The sequence below is a fragment of the Poecilia formosa genome, unplaced genomic scaffold (genome assembly GCF_000485575.1).
Source record: "Poecilia formosa unplaced genomic scaffold, Poecilia_formosa-5.1.2 Scaffold47, whole genome shotgun sequence".
Taxonomy (NCBI): domain Eukaryota; kingdom Metazoa; phylum Chordata; class Actinopteri; order Cyprinodontiformes; family Poeciliidae; genus Poecilia; species Poecilia formosa.
The window spans coordinates 951,472-968,954 of NW_006799986.1; the positions used below are offsets into that span (position 1 = coordinate 951,472).

At 39.6% G+C, this 17,483-nt stretch overlaps 1 protein-coding gene across 7 annotated transcripts in view; it reads right to left on the reverse strand.

Annotated features, from left to right (window-relative positions):
- Nucleotides 1-5,276: 5,276 nt before the first annotated feature.
- Nucleotides 5,277-17,483, reverse strand: part of pcbp3 (poly(rC) binding protein 3) — a 67,004-nt gene continuing 54,797 nt past the window's right edge. For 4 of the 7 annotated variants that reach the window (XM_016671614.1, XM_007552269.2, XM_007552268.2 and 1 more), the window contains 5 exons: nt 15,005-15,046; nt 12,839-12,917; nt 9,460-9,512; nt 7,778-7,947; nt 5,322-7,146 (listed from right to left, as the gene is read on the reverse strand). In XM_016671614.1, coding sequence (XP_016527100.1) covers nt 7,092-7,146; nt 7,778-7,947; nt 9,460-9,512; nt 12,839-12,917; nt 15,005-15,046 — 399 coding nt within the window. In that variant the 3' untranslated portion in view covers nt 5,322-7,091. Of the gene's footprint in view, nt 7,147-7,777; nt 7,948-9,459; nt 9,513-12,838; nt 12,918-15,004; nt 15,047-17,483 lie in introns of all 7 variants that reach the window. The other 3 variants (XM_007552272.2, XM_007552271.2, XM_007552270.2) reach the window with 3 other exon arrangements.

A 17,483-nucleotide genomic window follows, 5' to 3' on the forward strand; every position in this document is an offset into this window, starting at 1 on the left:
GTGTGGCGGTCACCTTGTGACCATCAGCCCTAACCGAATCTTTAATGGCGGTTAAAGACGCCCCGGTCTCTAGCAGCCCCTGATTGCCCTCCCAGAGTCCCTGATTGCATTTAGCGGCTCCTTCACTGCGGCTAAACGAGTCGAGATAATCCCTGAGCTAAACGAGCGGCAACCTTCCCCCGAAAGGACGACGCCCCGAAACAACCCGCCGGCATCATGACCTCATTGTTGTCACATTTATGGCTCCTCCAGACGTTGCAGCCTCAGACTGAATGTCTCGGGTTCTGATATCACCATCATGACAGCCTTCAAAATTAAAAAGCTTTTTAATTGAAGGTCTGAAAAAACGAGACGTTTTTCCTGGAATTTCAGGGATTTTAATGATTCCGGGCGTTTCCATTGAAGCCCTTCTCCTGCCTGTTCAGACACTGATGAGCCAAACGTGTAATTTATTGAGTTTTACTAAATTTATCGAGTTTGCACTTTATTCTCTGCTGTTTGCCTTCTGCTGTGAAACTGAGCCGCAGGGCCTGCTGGGGAGGAAATGAATCCACACCGGGGGAAATTAGTTCCTGCCAGGAGTTTTTGATAAAAGAAAGTCGATTTGGAAACTTTTGTTTCACACACGGTTGGACTCTGAGATCTGAAGCTGTTTTATTTCATCTGCAGCCATAAAAACACAATAAAATCAATAATTATGTTGTATTTCTGAAGCTTTGCTCATGTTCATGCAGGTTTTCTCAAGTATTCACACAGTCTGAGCTTTTCTTCGCTTTCCAGCCTTAATTTTTCTGTATTTTATTGTGAAATCATCACAGATGGTTCATGATGGTGAAGCCGTCTTAGTGCTTCAGCTCATTTAGCTTAACTTTTCCCTAAAAGTACTAAACTTTTAGTTGAGTAATTTGTTTTGAAGTTTTGGTTCGACTTAAGAATCCTTCGAGTAGGTAGACGTTTATTTTCATGCTCTTATTTTGAAGGGGTGAAGACTTTTTAACACAACGGTTCTGTTTCCTTTTTTCCCCACAATAAAATTACAGGAACAAAATAAAACAGACAACAGAGACGAGCCTTAAACATAAGTACAATATTTAAGAACTGTTGAAAATTTGAAGTATAATTTCAAAATTAAATTGAGGTTAGCACTTTAGCACCACTTGGCATAGCTAACTTTTTAGCTAGCGGTGGCCACCACTGGAAGATATCAGACTTGGTTCTCAAGCATTGCCTTCCACTAAATACTATATCAATTTAGGGGAAGTTCAGAGTGGAAAACATTTTCAAAAACGCCGCATGAAAAATTAGCTGAGAAAATGTCGGATTGTTTGATGATTCCAGCCGTTTTTGGTTTTCTTGTAAATAAGACTGTATTTTCCCACATTTAACACAAGTGTAAAAGTTCCTAACGACCATTTATTTATATTACAGTGTAAATTTGTCTCTTGGACAATCAACTGCTGACGAAAACATCGGTCCTCCCCGGGCTGATGAACGAGCAGCTGCTGACGGCGTTTGGACGCCGGTTGAATTCAGTCGGCGGGTGAAAACCTGGGAGTCCGTTCACCTCCTCCTGTTTAATGAGTCTCTGCTGCCGTCGGCGCAGACGAATTACCCGTCAGCTGCTTCCGGTCCGATCAGTCCCCCGTCTTCCACTCACTCCGGTGGATCGCCGTGGATTTCCTGCTGATGAGTGGAGCCTTTGGTTCAAAACGATTCATCACAATTACACGTGTTTACTGTATCGGTGCCCAGGGGCGCGGCGCGTTAGCGGCTAATGACATCTACAGGGCGGGGAGGGGACGCGGCGGTCCGACTATCCATCCAGGTCCGTTTGGGTCAGACGGGACCGCTTGTTTTTACAAAGATGCATGAGAAAGAAGAGCAGAAGTACAGAACGATTTATCCTCATTCAGTTCACTGCTGTGGTTTAAAAGCTTTCCACTGAAGGAATAATGAGTTCGGACTTTACTTTATGCTAGGTCAGAATAATGAGCTAATCTCCCAGATTAAATATTAGTTATTTTAGCGGTGAACGCATGACTGATGACAGGTTTTAGATTAGTTCTTTCATTCTTTGAATTCAGATTAAATCCACAAACAGTGGCAAGCACTGCTAGCTAAAAGTTATTTGTGCCAACTCTAAAGCGCTAATTGTTAGCATCGGTTCTTCTACTGCTAAAGCGCTAAATTAGCTTAGCGCTAATTCTGATGCCCTAATTTATCTGGCTTTTTTATTGCATCATTTTTGCTTGTCTCTTCCACCATGTCTGATTTATTGATATTTTTTTCTGTCTTGTTTGCCGATTTGTTTCGCTTGCAGAAAATAATAAAAGTTGTTGGAAAAAAACGATAAAATCCTCGAGCACCAATTTTATTTTGATCCTATAACTTAAACGTCTCTGGATATTGTATTTAACTTTATATTTTGTTCTCTGCTGTCTGTTTTATTTTGTTCCTCTATGTTTTAGTTTGAAATAGTTATGGGGGTGAGAAAACATGAGGGGGCTGTGTAAAGTCTTCACCCACTTCAAAATAAGAGCATGAAGATAAAATGCTTGAAGAATTACTAACAGCCAACAACCAAGTAAATTAGGCTTTTGATTTGTCCAGAAAAAGTCATTTATAGGAAGCTATGCTCTCTAATCATTTTCAAAATTAGCCAAAATGCTAAAATGCTACATGAACGTTTTATTTAGCTGCAGCTATTGCTAAAGAACATCAGGGATGAAACGGTTGGCAGACAAAACTTCAACACAAACATTGTTCAACCGAATGTAACTGAATTAGTGCTTTAGAATTTATTTAGACTAATTAGTTTATGGGAAGCTAAATGTGCTAAATGTTTACAAAATGCTACAGGGCTAATTAGCCTTTTGCCTGTTATCAGAAATGTTCCCATCTATTAAACTAAACAACCTGTTGATGGTTTTCACTGGGATGAAAAGTTTTCTCTGTTTTCTCACATTTTTCAATCACTGAAGAAATTTTAATACCAGACAAAGATGTTTGTACTGATTGCAACAATTTGCTTCTCTTATTTTCAGTAAAACTTTGCACAATATGTTATAAAGGTCACAAAGAAGAACTGAATGGAGAGAAAAATGACAAGAGTAAAGGTGATTTAAGACTTTTGCACAGAAGTCTACAGGAAGTATTTTCCTTTCCTTGGCACAAAATTGTCGTTTCAGCTCTTCTGAGTTTAAGCGACTCAGGAACAGAACATTAGTTTCTGTAGCGTTTGTTTGTTGGGACGTTGCTGCTTGTTGCATCAGGCTGAAAAGCTTCCTGTTATTTTGGTTTTAGTTTTGTTTTCCTGTCGAATAAACTCTGACGTTCTGGGAAATAAAATCTGGACAAATGTTAGGTAAAAACCTAAAAAACCTGAATGTAAACGTGAAAAGTTAAAATAAAGCAAATGTCTGCTGAGAGTCGACTGCAGACAAACATTTAGGCAGATAATTTCTCTAAAACACAAAGGTTTCAAAGTTTGGAGTTTGAAATGCAGAGATTTAAATTAATCTGAGATTTAAATTAATCTCTGCATTAATATCAGATGGATTCATTGTTCATCCTCTAAACACAGAGGTTAGCTGGCTATTTCTTCTTCTTCTGCTCTAAATGTGACGGAACAAAGCAAAATGGGGATTTGTATTAAAAGTATTTGAGTACATGTAGTCGTGGTAAGAAGAAATCTCTCCCTCTGTCGGTGCTCGCAGGCTCTTTTCTGCTAATGTTTTTTATGTTTTTGCATTTTTGCTAGCTTTGAAAACATTTAGTGAATTTCCCCTAAATTATATTGTAAATCCTGAAGCTCTTGTTTACTTGGCTTTAATTTATTTACTTGTCAAAGTGATTCTTTGATCCAAAGCACAAAGTTAGGTGAATATTAAGTTTGACCCTATTGAGGGTGAAATACTGTTGTAGCACATGTTGTTCTGCTGAATCTGCTAAATGCCATGTTTCTGTAGCGCGTTAGCATTAGCTTCCGCTAAATGCAATGCTATCTTGTATAGCTTTTTAGCACTAGCTTCTCCTACCATGTTCATGTAGCGCTTCAGTATTAGCTTCACTAATGCAAACATGTTAGCTTCTCTTAAACGCCTGGTTCATATGGTGCATTACCAGAACTAATGTTTATGATTAAAGATGTCTGGCTTTCTTCTTCAGCCCAGTTCACTGACTGACCGGTCATGACCTTTGACCTGCTAACTTGGTAATTTCTCTGAGCGTTCTCTGCTGGGACTCCTGGGAAGATTGGCAGCTGTCTGAAACGTGTCCTCTGGAATAATCAAACGGTTTGGAAATGACCTTGACCTTTCCCTAAGGTCATTGCCGGTGCGCTTCTGCGTTTTGCTAACACACACCTACACACACTCCAGAGCAGCGAACTGATGAAACTTCTGCTTTTCCTGAGCTGCTGACTGATTTTAATCTGTTGATCAATACGTTTGATGAGCAGAGAGCCTGGCTGGCTTCGTCTTTGTTTCATATGAAATGACGGTGGATTCTACGACAAACCGGTGAAAAGAGAGGAACAATCAGAGGTTTGATTATCTGAAGGATTTATTTTTTTATTTAAGAACAAAAAAGTTATAATGAACACAGTTTGAGTCAAAGGAGGAAAAGAACAAACAGTTTTTATTCTCATTGTCTCTCCTTTACAAAACACTACGACAAACTGAATACATAAGAAATCTGAGATCTGAATGATCAAAAACATAATCATACATATTATTACCTTCAAAAATCACTTCATGTCATTCTGTTTTGCTCCTTTTGCACAGAAACCGAGTGAAACTACAGAGGCGATTCTGATCAGAGTGAAACCAAAGAGGAATATGACAAACATTTTGAATGATCAGGGATAAAAGTGACTGCAGGTCTGGCAAAAAGATGGAGACTCGTCAGCCAGCAGTGGTGGGCACATTTATGCTAGCAGGAGAGCTAACTCTTCATTTAGCGCTTTAGCTAACGTTGAAAACGTTTGGCACTCTCAGCTTCCCCTGCACTTGTTTTTCTGGATAAATTATGACTATTTTGTAAACTTTCACCTGGATAAAGTTAAACTTTTGTGTTGAAGTTTTTATTGTGTTAACAAATTTTCATATTCATGCTTTTATTTTGAAGTTTGCACAGCAGGTTTGTCACATTTTCTCCTTTTCCCCCCTTACTAAATTTATTTTAAACAAAAACATACAGGAGAAATGTCTGTCTGTTAGCGCGTTAGCATTAGCTTCCACCAAATACTGTGCTGTTGTAGTGCTTTAGCGTTAGCGTAACTAAGGTTTATGATTAGCTCTTTTGGATAGCTAGCATTTTACCTAGCGGTGCCCACCACTGAATCTAAATCAGGTGTTAGCAGCTCTAGCCGTCCTGCAACATCTGAACTTACAGACTAAATGAGCTCCGTTGTATTTTAGCTGTTCTGCAAAGCTTTCGTTTGGTTCAGGATGCATCAAAACGTTCCAAGATGGCGGCGCTTGCAGGCTGGATTTAGTGAGAATGTGGTTCTGTGAAGGTTTATACCAATAACTGCTGGAGATCCATGGATGGATGTCAATATTTTACCTTATAGATCAATAATAAAGCTCATCAGTTTCTCCAATATGTTTTTAAGCCACATTATCCTAGAACACAGTTAAAACGTAGCATTTAAAATAAACCTCCTATACATTCAGCTTTGATTTGAATGACAAAATAATATTTTCCAAACAGCAAAATACAAATGAAACTGAGACTTTATATTTTGGGAACTGATTTATGCTTCAATGTTCACAACAGAAAATGGTGCAAAGTGAAAAACATGCAGAACAGAAACATAATCTGTGTAAGAAATCATTTCTCAGAGCTCAATGAAGCCAAAAGACCCCAGAGATTTCACTGCCAACGCAGCCGACGTCTCCCAAAGGTCCAGGTGAACACAGGTAAAATTACAGCATCAGGAGCACAAATGGCTGCAGGTGGATGCGAATCTTACTCTCTGCTGCCGTCATTTACATGACAAACCTTCATTTCCCAGCTTTTTGTCACATGGAAACAAGATCGGCTTGAAAATCTAACAAATGTATTCAGTTCCAGCTTCCACTTCCACGACTTTAAAATAAATCTCAAAAGCTGAGTCATGCAAACCGTTGCTGAGACAAACAGGCAATAACTTCTGCAAGCACACGCGTTGCATCAGAAAATCATCAGAAAATGAGTAAGAGCTCGTCAGAGCAAACGCTTGTGAAACGTGGAGCGACAAAAACAAAAGGAGGCAAAAGAGTCCAGAGGAAAACAAATGACAGCTTCAGGTGAGAGTGACACCTTTACAATATCGACTTAAAACAGCAGAACGGTCAAACGGAGGTCGATAAACCGCGTTTAATGCCGTTTGCTCAGAGGTCATGTGATGCGCGGCGGAGGATGGAAACTAGAGCGAGCCCATTCCAGTGACTTCAGACGTCAGCCTGAAAACGGTGAAGAACAAGGGATGGGAGGCGGGCGTGGTGCGGGGAGGGCGGGGACACAGACGGAAATAAAACTGTGAAACTTTCGCTGAAGAGTGAAAGTTATTCTGCAATGAAATCAGCTGGACGTCGTGTTGATGAGGCCATGCAGCATCACATCGCTCTAACCGCATTAAACCAGGTTTTTATTTACGTCTTACTGTTTTTTACTCTGCATACAATGACGTAATCTGTAATTTTATCTATGATAATACTGAGCAACAGAAATGACTTCTTTGAAATGCTACATGCTAAATAAATAAAATATAGTTTGACATTTTTAATAACATTTATTTTCACATTTCAAGATTTCAGCACTTAAAAATGTTTTGTTGTCACTGCAACCAATTTATTTCAAAATGTTTCTGGTTAGGATGTTTATGATGCTAAGCTAACTGGGAATGCTAACTGAGGCTAAGCTAACATATGACTAATTGTATGTTTATCTACATTAAACAGCAGGATAAGCATGTTTTCCAAAATGTCAAAGTATTTTTTACACCAATACGCAGAAAACAGGCTCTAACAAAGAACTTATTGGCTCCAAGCTAACAGCGAACGCAGAATCAAGGTGCTAATGCTAGAGCCAGATTTTGGCGGCCTTCAGGATGTAGTCATGGACGATGGGTCGTTCCACATGGCGGCCACGTCTCTGAACCTGCCGTTGGAGTCGTGAGAAAGCAGTTAGCCGTTAGCTCCTGGAGGGAGAAATCTTCCTGAAGAATCAGAAACACAAAGCTTTGCTCTGCTGAGCTAACGCCGTTTACGTTGTGAAATCTGCTTTAAAATCATCTCTGCTACTTTATTGGTGCTCAGATTTTTTCTGTTCTCAACTCAGGAGTTGAATGTTAATTTGTAGATGTATCGTTTGATTGCTTCCAGCTTGTCGTCCCTCCATGACTCACTTTTAAGGAATCGTCCGACAGAAACTTCTCTAATTTACATTTTCACACTTTGGGAGAAACTTTATTAAAGGAACGACTTCTGGGGAAAAAAAGCTCACATTAGTTGCCATTAGCTGCGTTTCCATTGGCCAGATAATTACCTATCGCACAATAAAACTTGTTTTCATGTGATTTTAATTGCATTTTGTTTTGGAAAATTCTGGTTTTTCGACATTAACAGAATTTTGATCAAATTTGTACTGGAAACGCAGCTAATCACTGAGAGATCAGATCCCCTTTCTTCAAAGAAGCAGAATAACATGGAGCTGATTTTCCGGAGCTCCACTGGTGCTGGTTTTATCTTTTGGGCCGGTCGAGGCCCAGCTGCTCAGGTTGAAACGTTACCTGGCGTTGATGAGGTACTGAGCCAGGCTGATGTTAGCAGGGGTCCCTGTGATGGTTATCTGCCGCTCTGATGAGCCCTCCATGGCGTTGGCGATTTTGATCTGCGCCCCAGACATCTGTCGAATCTCATTTATTTTGGTTCCCTGGCGTCCAATAATGCAGCCTATTAGCTGTGAAGGAAAACGAAAGAGTCAGAAGGAAAACCTCTGGGCTGTCTCACAGCGTTTAGACTCAATAACTGATACGTTTAATGAAAAGGGAAGTGTAATGGGTTATGTAATGATCTGGGTTTTATTAAAATCGTAGGAATTTGATTGAGTAATGACATGGTCAGCAGATGATCTAATGGGAGACTTCAGCTTTGTGCCATCAGGATGAAGGAGTTTCAGTTTGAAGGATTGTTTCGTCTAAAGAGGCAGTGATATGTTAGAAAGGCTTCACTCATCGGCTTTTATCAGATTAAACCAATATTATTATTTTAAAGGGATTCTTCATTGTGTATACTTAAAAGTAATATCAGTTTAAAGAGACCAATTCACCCAACAGTCATGCTGCACTGTTTTTGCTGCAGGTTGGTGGTAAAAAGTACCAACAAACAGCAGACATTTTATTTAAACTGTAATCTCTAAACATTTTCTCTGCCAATAAACTGTCTACATGTAAAAGGTTCTTCGTGTTTCTGTGTGAATTTTGAGATTTTTGTGTTTATTTGATTAGTTCTGTAATATTTTGCCTAAAACCGTTTCAGCGCTGCCCTCTTTGGGTTGAACGGTGGTACTGCAGGTTGGTACAACGACACAGCCCTGCATTCCTTCATAAAACCACCTCACTCAGACACACGCCCCCTAGTGGCGAGTCAGGAGGTGGATTACCCATCGTTGCCATGGCGATCAATAATCGGTAGCTTGCGATTCATTTGCAATGTGGACACGGAGTGGAACGGCTCTCCTGTGCTCAGAAAACTGTTGATTTGTAACTTTGGCTCCATATTTAGCAACTTTTAGAGACTTTTTGAAAAAGTGACTCACAATAAATTTAGTGACATTTTGTCTGAACGCTGCAGTCAGAGAGCAAAGAGGATCTTTTCCACTACACGTCCACAACTCCTCACTAGCTTCAAAACGCTACGGATCAGTTCCAAGTATACTAGCTATTGCTTCTGCGTGTCGCCACCAGGGGGCGTGTCTGAGATGGTTTTATACCTGTAGGTGGGGCTGAGTGACATCAACCAACCTGGACTGCTGGAACCAATAGAAGAATCTGACTGCAGTACCACCGCTCAACCCACAGAGGGCAGCACTGAGAAGGTTTTAGGCAAAATATTGCAGAATTTAAATAATTTACAACAAAATGTTATAATTTGCACATTTGAAACATGAAGATAGCACCCTAAAGAATTACTTTATAAAGCTTATATGAAAAAAGTAGCTAATTTATGGATTAGTTACATTTTAATAAACATAGCAAAATATAGTTTAGTTATTCTTTAATAATTTATATGGATCTTCATCTTGGTGCATGTCTGTGCATTAGTGCTAGTTGGACATTTAAGTGGAATAACTTATGATCTGCACTTAAAACCGTTTCTCTTGTTCATCTTCATTGTGGGGCTGGAAACACGTCTTATATTTTCCTCTCATGTTTGATCTTGTTGAAAAACGTTTGTCTGAATCTGTACTCACATCATTGGGGATGGTGAGTTCGTGGGTGCTGGCTGGTGGGCTGGCATCCAAACCTGAAACCAGGTGCAACAAGAAAACTGTGACTCTACCAAGTCACTTCTAGAAAAGTTAGATCTGTAAACAGATTTCAGTAAATACAGATACAGGATAATAAGCCAGATTAGTCCTTTAAATATACAAACCCATTTTCATGTGGAACATTTAGGAGTTCAGTTTTTTAAAGTTGCCACTTTTAGGCAGAATTTGAAGTGAGATTTGCCAACCAACAGTCAACATGGGCATTTTTCAACGTATCGGTTCTGATTAGTTAAACTGGGTCAAATTCTGGTGGCCATGTTGTGTTTGATGGGACGTTAGATTATGGGTCAACGTCAGTGGTTGGTTGGTTTAACGTTGTCAGAAGTGCAGAGAAATGTATCTAATAAAGGTAAATATTGGTAAATCCTGCAATAACGGCAGATTTATATCTGATATCAGGTGGAAATGTTCTCATCTGTCCATCCCTGATGATTTCTCTTCTGCAGTTTAGAAAGTTAACCTGTAGAAATAAAACCTCATTTCTTAAGTCAACCAGGACAAAAATTACATAAATCTGAAAACATATTCAGATTTCCTGTCTGATGTTTTTAAAAATAAAAAGCATCAGGCAGGAAAATCTGCATAGTTTGAGTTTTTGTCTGTCCTCCTGTTTCGGTCTCATGATGTTTTTGTCCATCATGTGATTTATACGACGCCTTTGTGAAAAACAGAAACATTTATTTTCCAGTTCGTCTGTAAATCTTCCTCTGCGGCGCCTGGTCAGTTTCTGCCGCCGTTCCCTCCTGGTCTCAACAGAGACGTCGAACGGCAGACCAGGACATTTAAGTACATTATTGATCCCCTAAAAACCTGGAAATCCAGAGATTTTCATCAAAGAAAGCCAATCAGAACGAGGACATGTCCGAGGAAAAGGAAATGTTTGGTCACTGCATCTCCTTCTGCTTCTAGCTACATTTCTGCGGGCTCACACCGGAGGCGCTGATTTTAGCTCTGAGCTAATGCTAACCCATCTGAACAGACCCATAAAGATGCAGAACATTTTAATAAACACCCAAATATAAAGAAATGTATTAAAGCAGAAGTTATAATATTTTAAAGAATGTTTAATAATTTGATTTAATTTTAGCTTAGAAGATAAAGTTGGCTAATAGCCTGGTGAGATAAGCTAAAGAACAATACAAGAAAATGTTGATGTGAACGTTGCTGTGACCAAACTTAGCATTTTGAAGTAATGAGAAGGAATTGAGTTATAAAAATATTTATATTTAATGTGAGTCACTAAACGTAAAGCCAGCTACCGGTTAGCCTAGCTTAGCACACTGGGGGTTACAGTAAACGCTGTAAAACATTAGAACCCAAACCCACTTCAAAACACAATGTGGTAAACAGTTTAAACTATTCAGCTGTAATAAAGGAGCAAAGTTAAACATTGTTGGATTTTATCCTCGTACTAAGATCACTTTGTTGTTAGCCTAGCTTAGCACTAAGTGCTAACACCTGGTAGTCATCCAGCTAACACTAAACTCATGAGCAGAAGCAGCAGAACTCATTCTCCGTTCAAAACCTTTCAGGTCTCATCAAGTTGAATGAGGACCACACTTTTCTCAAAACGTTTTCCTTTTACGTGACGTCGTTCACGTGAAATCATTTCATCTGGAGGAAAATGGAGCAGATATGCTGCCAACACTCAAACCCAGCTGTAAACCCAACACTACGTCGCCAGTAATGCTCTTCAAACCACAACAGAGACCCGTTCATGCTGTGGCTGTCGGCCACTGCAGTCGTCATCCAGTGTGAAGCTGGTGCATCTACCACTTTGAAAAATAATGAACTACACCTTTAAATCTATAATTACAACACGAGAACACATCGTATGACCTAAGACCTTCCAATGCTCCTGATTTACACAATAATTTGATTTACTTTTTAATAATTAAGTGATTTAAGAAAATATCTGTGACTTGTAGGATTCTTGCCTGGTCTAGAAAACAATGAATTAGTTTTTTTCCAGGCCTGCATAAGTGTAGAAAAAAATAAATTTTACAAATGTTTCCCATAAATTCATCATCAACTTTTATATTTGTACTTCAGAAGGAAAACTAATGGATTGAGAACTTCGACGGTCGGAAAGAGATTTTCTGGCAACAAACATGGAGACTTGCTGCGAGACTTCAGTTTTTTGGGTTTTGATCAATTCCTGTTTAATTATTTATGTATGGAAGGTTTTTCCATATTCACTTCATTTCTCTGTGGTGATTATTGTCAGGAAGATGTTGCCATATTCATTCATTCCTTTGTTCATCCTCTATGTCAGTGTTGGTATATTTCCCCTTTTCTGTTATTCTTCTTTTAAACTTTTCTATGCTAATCCAAATTTCCTGGTCCATTTTGGCTCAACATCACATTACATGCTAACAGTGGTGGGTATGCTAACTAAAAGGTTAGCTTTGCTAACCTTAAAACATAATCGTAAACATTAGTAGCGCTAACGTGGTACATGGTTTTAGCAGAAGCTAATGCTAAAGTGTCAGGAAGCTCTGAAGACACTTCCCCAATATAAATGATTGTATTTGTTCATGTAAGTGTTGTATTATTCTGTATGCCTCCTCATTTTTGTATAGTTGCCATTTGCTCAATAAAGTTTCTTTAAAAGACGAGAAAGTGAGGAAACAAACTACGTAAACAGTCTTCACTCACTTCAAAATAAGAGCATCAATATAAACGTCTAATTACTTGAAGGATTCCTAACAAAACTTAACTTTATTCATCTGAACATTTTCAAAACAGTCACATAAATTAGCGTTTTATAATTTTTCTGTAAGAACTGATGTAGGAGAAGCTAAGTGCGCTAAACGTTTTCAAAGTTAGCAAAAGTGCTAAACAACAAAAAAAACTATCTGTCAGTGAATTAGTGGCTCTAATCACCAGGTGTGTCCATTTTCCTCCTGAATTTGCAATACTTGAATAAAAGAGTTTGATCTTTAGTTGTGAAGTTCTCGATGAAGATGCTGCATTCATCTGTTGATTTTCACTTTTAGTGAATCTTTAAGTGTTGAAAATCTGTTGGTAGACTCTGTGACCTGCTGCCTGCGATAACTTAACTCTGAATAAATCATAAGAGCGGCTTGTGTTTTCCTTTTTTCCTATTTACTGGAGTAATATCAGACAGGGGCAAGAAAAAAATATGAGTTAAAGAAAATCAAAGGAGGAAAGAAACGACGGAGGCAAAGTCATGCTGTGCCAAAAGAGAGATAAGGTGCGAGGAAGGGGGAAGAGAAGAAATATTTCTCTGGATGCAAAGAGGAGAAAACGTCTACAGGGGTACCTTGTGGGTACGTACCAGGGAAAGCAGGGGTGGTCTGTCCGAGAGGGGTAAAGGGGGTTTGCTGCATAGCCAACTGGTGGAGCTTGGTCAACTGCTGAAGGGTTAGGAGGGAAAGTAAAACTAAGAGGTTACTGTTACACTGTCACACCAAGAAATGAAGAAAACAAACCAGAGTGAAGAACGGGTGAGGAGAAGGAAGACATGAGACGGGCGGTGGAGGACAAAAAGCAAGAGTCACAGAGAGATGATGGTTTTCTGATAGAAGATGCAAGTTACCAGATGATGTGAGTCGTTTTCCTGCCTTGTAATTCTCAAAGATGTTTTAGTCATTTAATTTGCTCTCATGAATTTCCACAAGCTGTAGCCCAACATGCTCGTCAGGCGCTGCTGCGCTCTGAACATGATCACAGGTTGTCGTCCGCTTTAAAAGCATCCTCTCCTTTTAAAAGGACTTTATAACGAGGGTGGGAAGAGGTGGTCAGGTGAGTGATTGCACCGTCAGCCGCCAGCTCCTCTGGCATCAATCACCATTCGGCTTTGAATTAGTGGATCTGACACAAGGAGGCTCTTGAGATGCTCCAACGACAAGGACAGATGAAGGCAGATTATTAACGGAGACGGGATGGGCTGCTGAGGCGCCGCCGTCTTTACGCACCAGGACCGGTTCATGGTACCGACCAGGTCTTACCAGCTGCTGAGCTGCAGGGTCAGCTGGAGCCAAAGCAACTTCAGGAGATCTGAAAGAGCCTCCATGTCTACGAACAGCTTCAACCAGAGATTTACTGACACTCAGTGTCTGCACGCCTTAAAAAGCCTTCAGTTCATGCATCTAAAATTAAGGCCTTAAAATGTCTTAAATTCGTCAGAAAACATGTAAGTTGGACTTAAATATGTTAATCACAGTCTTGGACTTTGTCGTGGCAAGACTATTTAGTCTTTTGTAGATTTTCTTGACCCACAGGACTTTTCTGTCCATGCGGTCCTGTCACTCCAGGCAAATGAGGCTACCGCTAACTAGATGCAAATAAACCCTTGCTAGCTGTGTAGCTAGCTGTTTTGCACCAATCATTGGTAGCTTTATTGCCGGTTGGTTTGGTGATGTTCGTCTTTGCCACTGACTCAGTTCTGTTGCCAAACCGCACGATGCTCCCAACAGTCTGTGGTAAAAACCTTGGCACCACTTGGTCTTAAATTTCACTCATAATTCTCCTAAAAAGTCTTAAATTTGAATTGAAACCTGCAGAAACCCTGACATTACAGAAAGACAGATTACTGATTCTTTTTTCTCATGTTTCTAAATTACTTCAGACTCTGAAGTTTACTCTTAGATCACAATGCATTAAAAACAGTTCATGTCAAGACTTTCTAATCAAATTCCTTAAACTGAAGTAAATCAGAAGATCTGATTCTGACAGGAACTGCCGTGTCTGAACAGGAGAAACCAGGAATTTACTTACACAGTGCAGAAAGACACGCCACCATTCTTTCCAGTTTTTATTAAACTTACTTCAGACTTTGACGTTTACAGTCGGATAACAATGCTTTCAAAACTATTGATGACTTTCTAAGCTCCTAGAAGTTTAATTAACAGAAAAACAAAAGACCTTGTGAAAACGCCATTAAACTGTTATTATCCACAATGAAACAAGTCCAGCATGAGCTGAAACGAGCTCAGAGGGCGAAGAGTTAAATCTCCTGTGGGAACAAAGTTTGTTTCATATCATTGAGTCTGATGGAAACTAAGTTTGAGTGTGTTGCTGTAAAGACATTAGGAAAGCAAAGGAGTCGCTTCCTCAGTGTGTGGAGGCAGCATCATGTTGTGGTGCCGTTTTGCTGCAGGAGGAACTGGTGCACTTCATAAAACAGACGGAAACACAGAACATTATGTGGAAGCAATGAAGTGGGTAACGTCCCTTACAAAGAGTTGGTTACAAAAGGCTTAAAAACAACACGGTCCGTGTTTTATGGACCATCAGAAGGTTTGGATCTCCATCTTTAGTTTCTAAACTAAAAAATGTCTCATTATTCTACCAGTGATCAAACAGAAACAATCCGTCTGACCCAAACATGGGGAAGTGTCGCAGTGAAGATAGAAAGATGGCATCTGTTCTCACACAGCGAGTGTAAATGTCTAGTTTCAGGTGTAATTATGAACTGAGGAAAGGAAAACAAAGGACTTACGTCTGGGTGTGGGATGGCGTACTGTCCCTGAATTGTGTAGGCCTGAGGAGAGAAAACACGTTTCAGTCACGAGTCGACACCTCAGCTGGCCGCAAAGCAACAGGAAAGAGACGTTTTTCTTTTCTGGTTTTTACACAAGTGAACAGACATCTTAATTTTACGGTTTTGTAACCAGAATTGGTTTACTGGTTGCATCATTTAGGCTGGATATCTGCTCCCTCTTCTTTGCAGGATTGGAAATATTCATTTAAATCGGTTGGTTTCCTGGCAGAAACTTGGCTTTTAGTCAAATGTTCAACATGTTTGGGGCTGGAGTCGGTCCAGAAGCTTAAGATCGCCTTGCTTTTCAATCTGAAACCAGGTTGGGTGTTTATTTGGGATCGTTCCCCTGCTGGGAGATCCAACTGTGTCCAAGATTTAACCATCTGACCCAAACCGCCCCGTCAGACGGAAAGGAAAAGGCTGAACTGTTCGGGAACAACCAGTACCAGAACCAGTTGGATGTGACTGGGGGCGGACAGGCTGCTGGTCAGGAGGGAAACCCAAAGTCAACAAGCTGGACTGAAACCTGCCACATGGAGGAAAACCAGATCATGATACGAGATTTTAGTTGTTTGGCCAAAATACAGGAAGCATTTCTGGAGAAAACATGAGATCTAAAAACAGTTTTCCACCTGCCAAACATGGTGGTGACAGCATCATGCTGTGGGGTTGCCTCTCTTTAGGTGATTCAACATCTAAACAATAAACACTTTGGGACAATGAACTGGTTCTGGATTTAACAAAATATTAACCATCTGGGAATGCGCCGACCTCAAATCCTCCAGGCCACTAGGGGGCGTCAGCAGGCAAATTATAATGGACCAGGCTGTCAGTAAATGGAGGAAGAAAGAATAGTTCTGCTCTGCTTCATGTCTTTTACCACATTGTTAAAAGCAGCAGCATGTTCTTCTGCTCCAGACTCCCCCTAGTGGCCTGGAGGATTTCCATTTTCACTCGCTGCTTTGTTTGATATCCACCGTTTTCCCTCTGGTTCGATTTCCTGCAGCTGCAGCTTTTCATTTGCAACATTTTCTTGTTGTTTTGTTTGTGTGCTTTTGAGTTTATCATATCTAAAGCGTGTTTAGCTAAGGATACGTTTCAAATTTATCATTACAAGTGAATTAAGTTGGACTTACTGAGTTAGACTTGGATTAGCAGAGATAAGACCTGCCATGTTTTAACCGTGTGAAACCAGATCTGACTTCAGAGGAAACTTGACCGTCCTGTGAAGTGCAGAGACGCCAGGCTGACGTGGCGGGAGCCTCGGCTTTCAGAGCAGAATCAAAACAAAGTGATGTCACACTAAAGTGGCCGATTTCCCAGCAACCCTTGCAGCTGCTGCCTGTTTTCCTGGCTGATAAGACTCACACTCAGCATAGATAATCACGGATGACAAATGCTGAGATAAGATGATTCAGTGGCTGGAGCGGAGCGGAGGACAGCCGGGTCACCAGGAGCAGCGTTAAAAAACAAAATATGCAACTTTAAGGTTTTAAAATTTATTTTATATCTGGCTGCACATCACACAGCAAAAGACAAACGCGTTAAAACGTAAAATACTAAAATTAAACTGAGATAAAATGTCACTTAATGCCACGAGTGGTGACATTTTATCACAGGAGTAAAAATAATAATATTAGATTCATATTAAGCTCCATGAAACAACAAATCTAACACAACTAAATCATAATTTAATCAACAAAATAGCAACATTTAAAAAGACATTAAATATACTTTTCAGTACAGCCACTTTTCTGTTTTTTTATTGGTTGGATGTAATATTTTAAGCTCAACTGTCATGTTTTCATAACTAAGCAGAAAATCTTCATAATTAGCAGAAATAAAAGCTGAAATCATGAGTGTAATTAATCAGTATATTTGAGTTTTTATGTTGTGAATCGAGTTACTAATATAAACTTTTCAACATTATTCTAATTTCTCCAACATAACTATATCTAAAGAATCTTACAAATAATGAGCAAAGCTCATTATTTGAAACGTTATAAGAAACGTTTTTATTATTCTGGCTCGTATTTTTATTTTTAATGCTTTTTTCCCAGAAATAATGAAGAAAAATAAAAAGGTACATTTTGGGGTTAAGAGATCTAAAAAAACAAGAATCATGACCAGGCAGAAGTGTGCACATATTTAAAATTTAATCATCATATGTAATTTTATGTTCTGTTTCTCAGCTGGATATTTTGTTTTTTTAATCTATTTCTCACTTCTTCCCATAAATCTGAATCTAAACCTTTACAGAACTTTTTTTGGGCTGTGAAGTAAAAGCCTTTTGTCACACAGTCATGTTTTCTGTTTTCCAGCAGCATGAAGAAAACAAACGGCCTCTTCTGGGCCGTTTTGCTGCGAAGCGTCTTTCCTTACGCAGAGCCAACGATCTGCAGGAGGAAGCAGGAAAACTCTGGGCTGCTGACAGCAG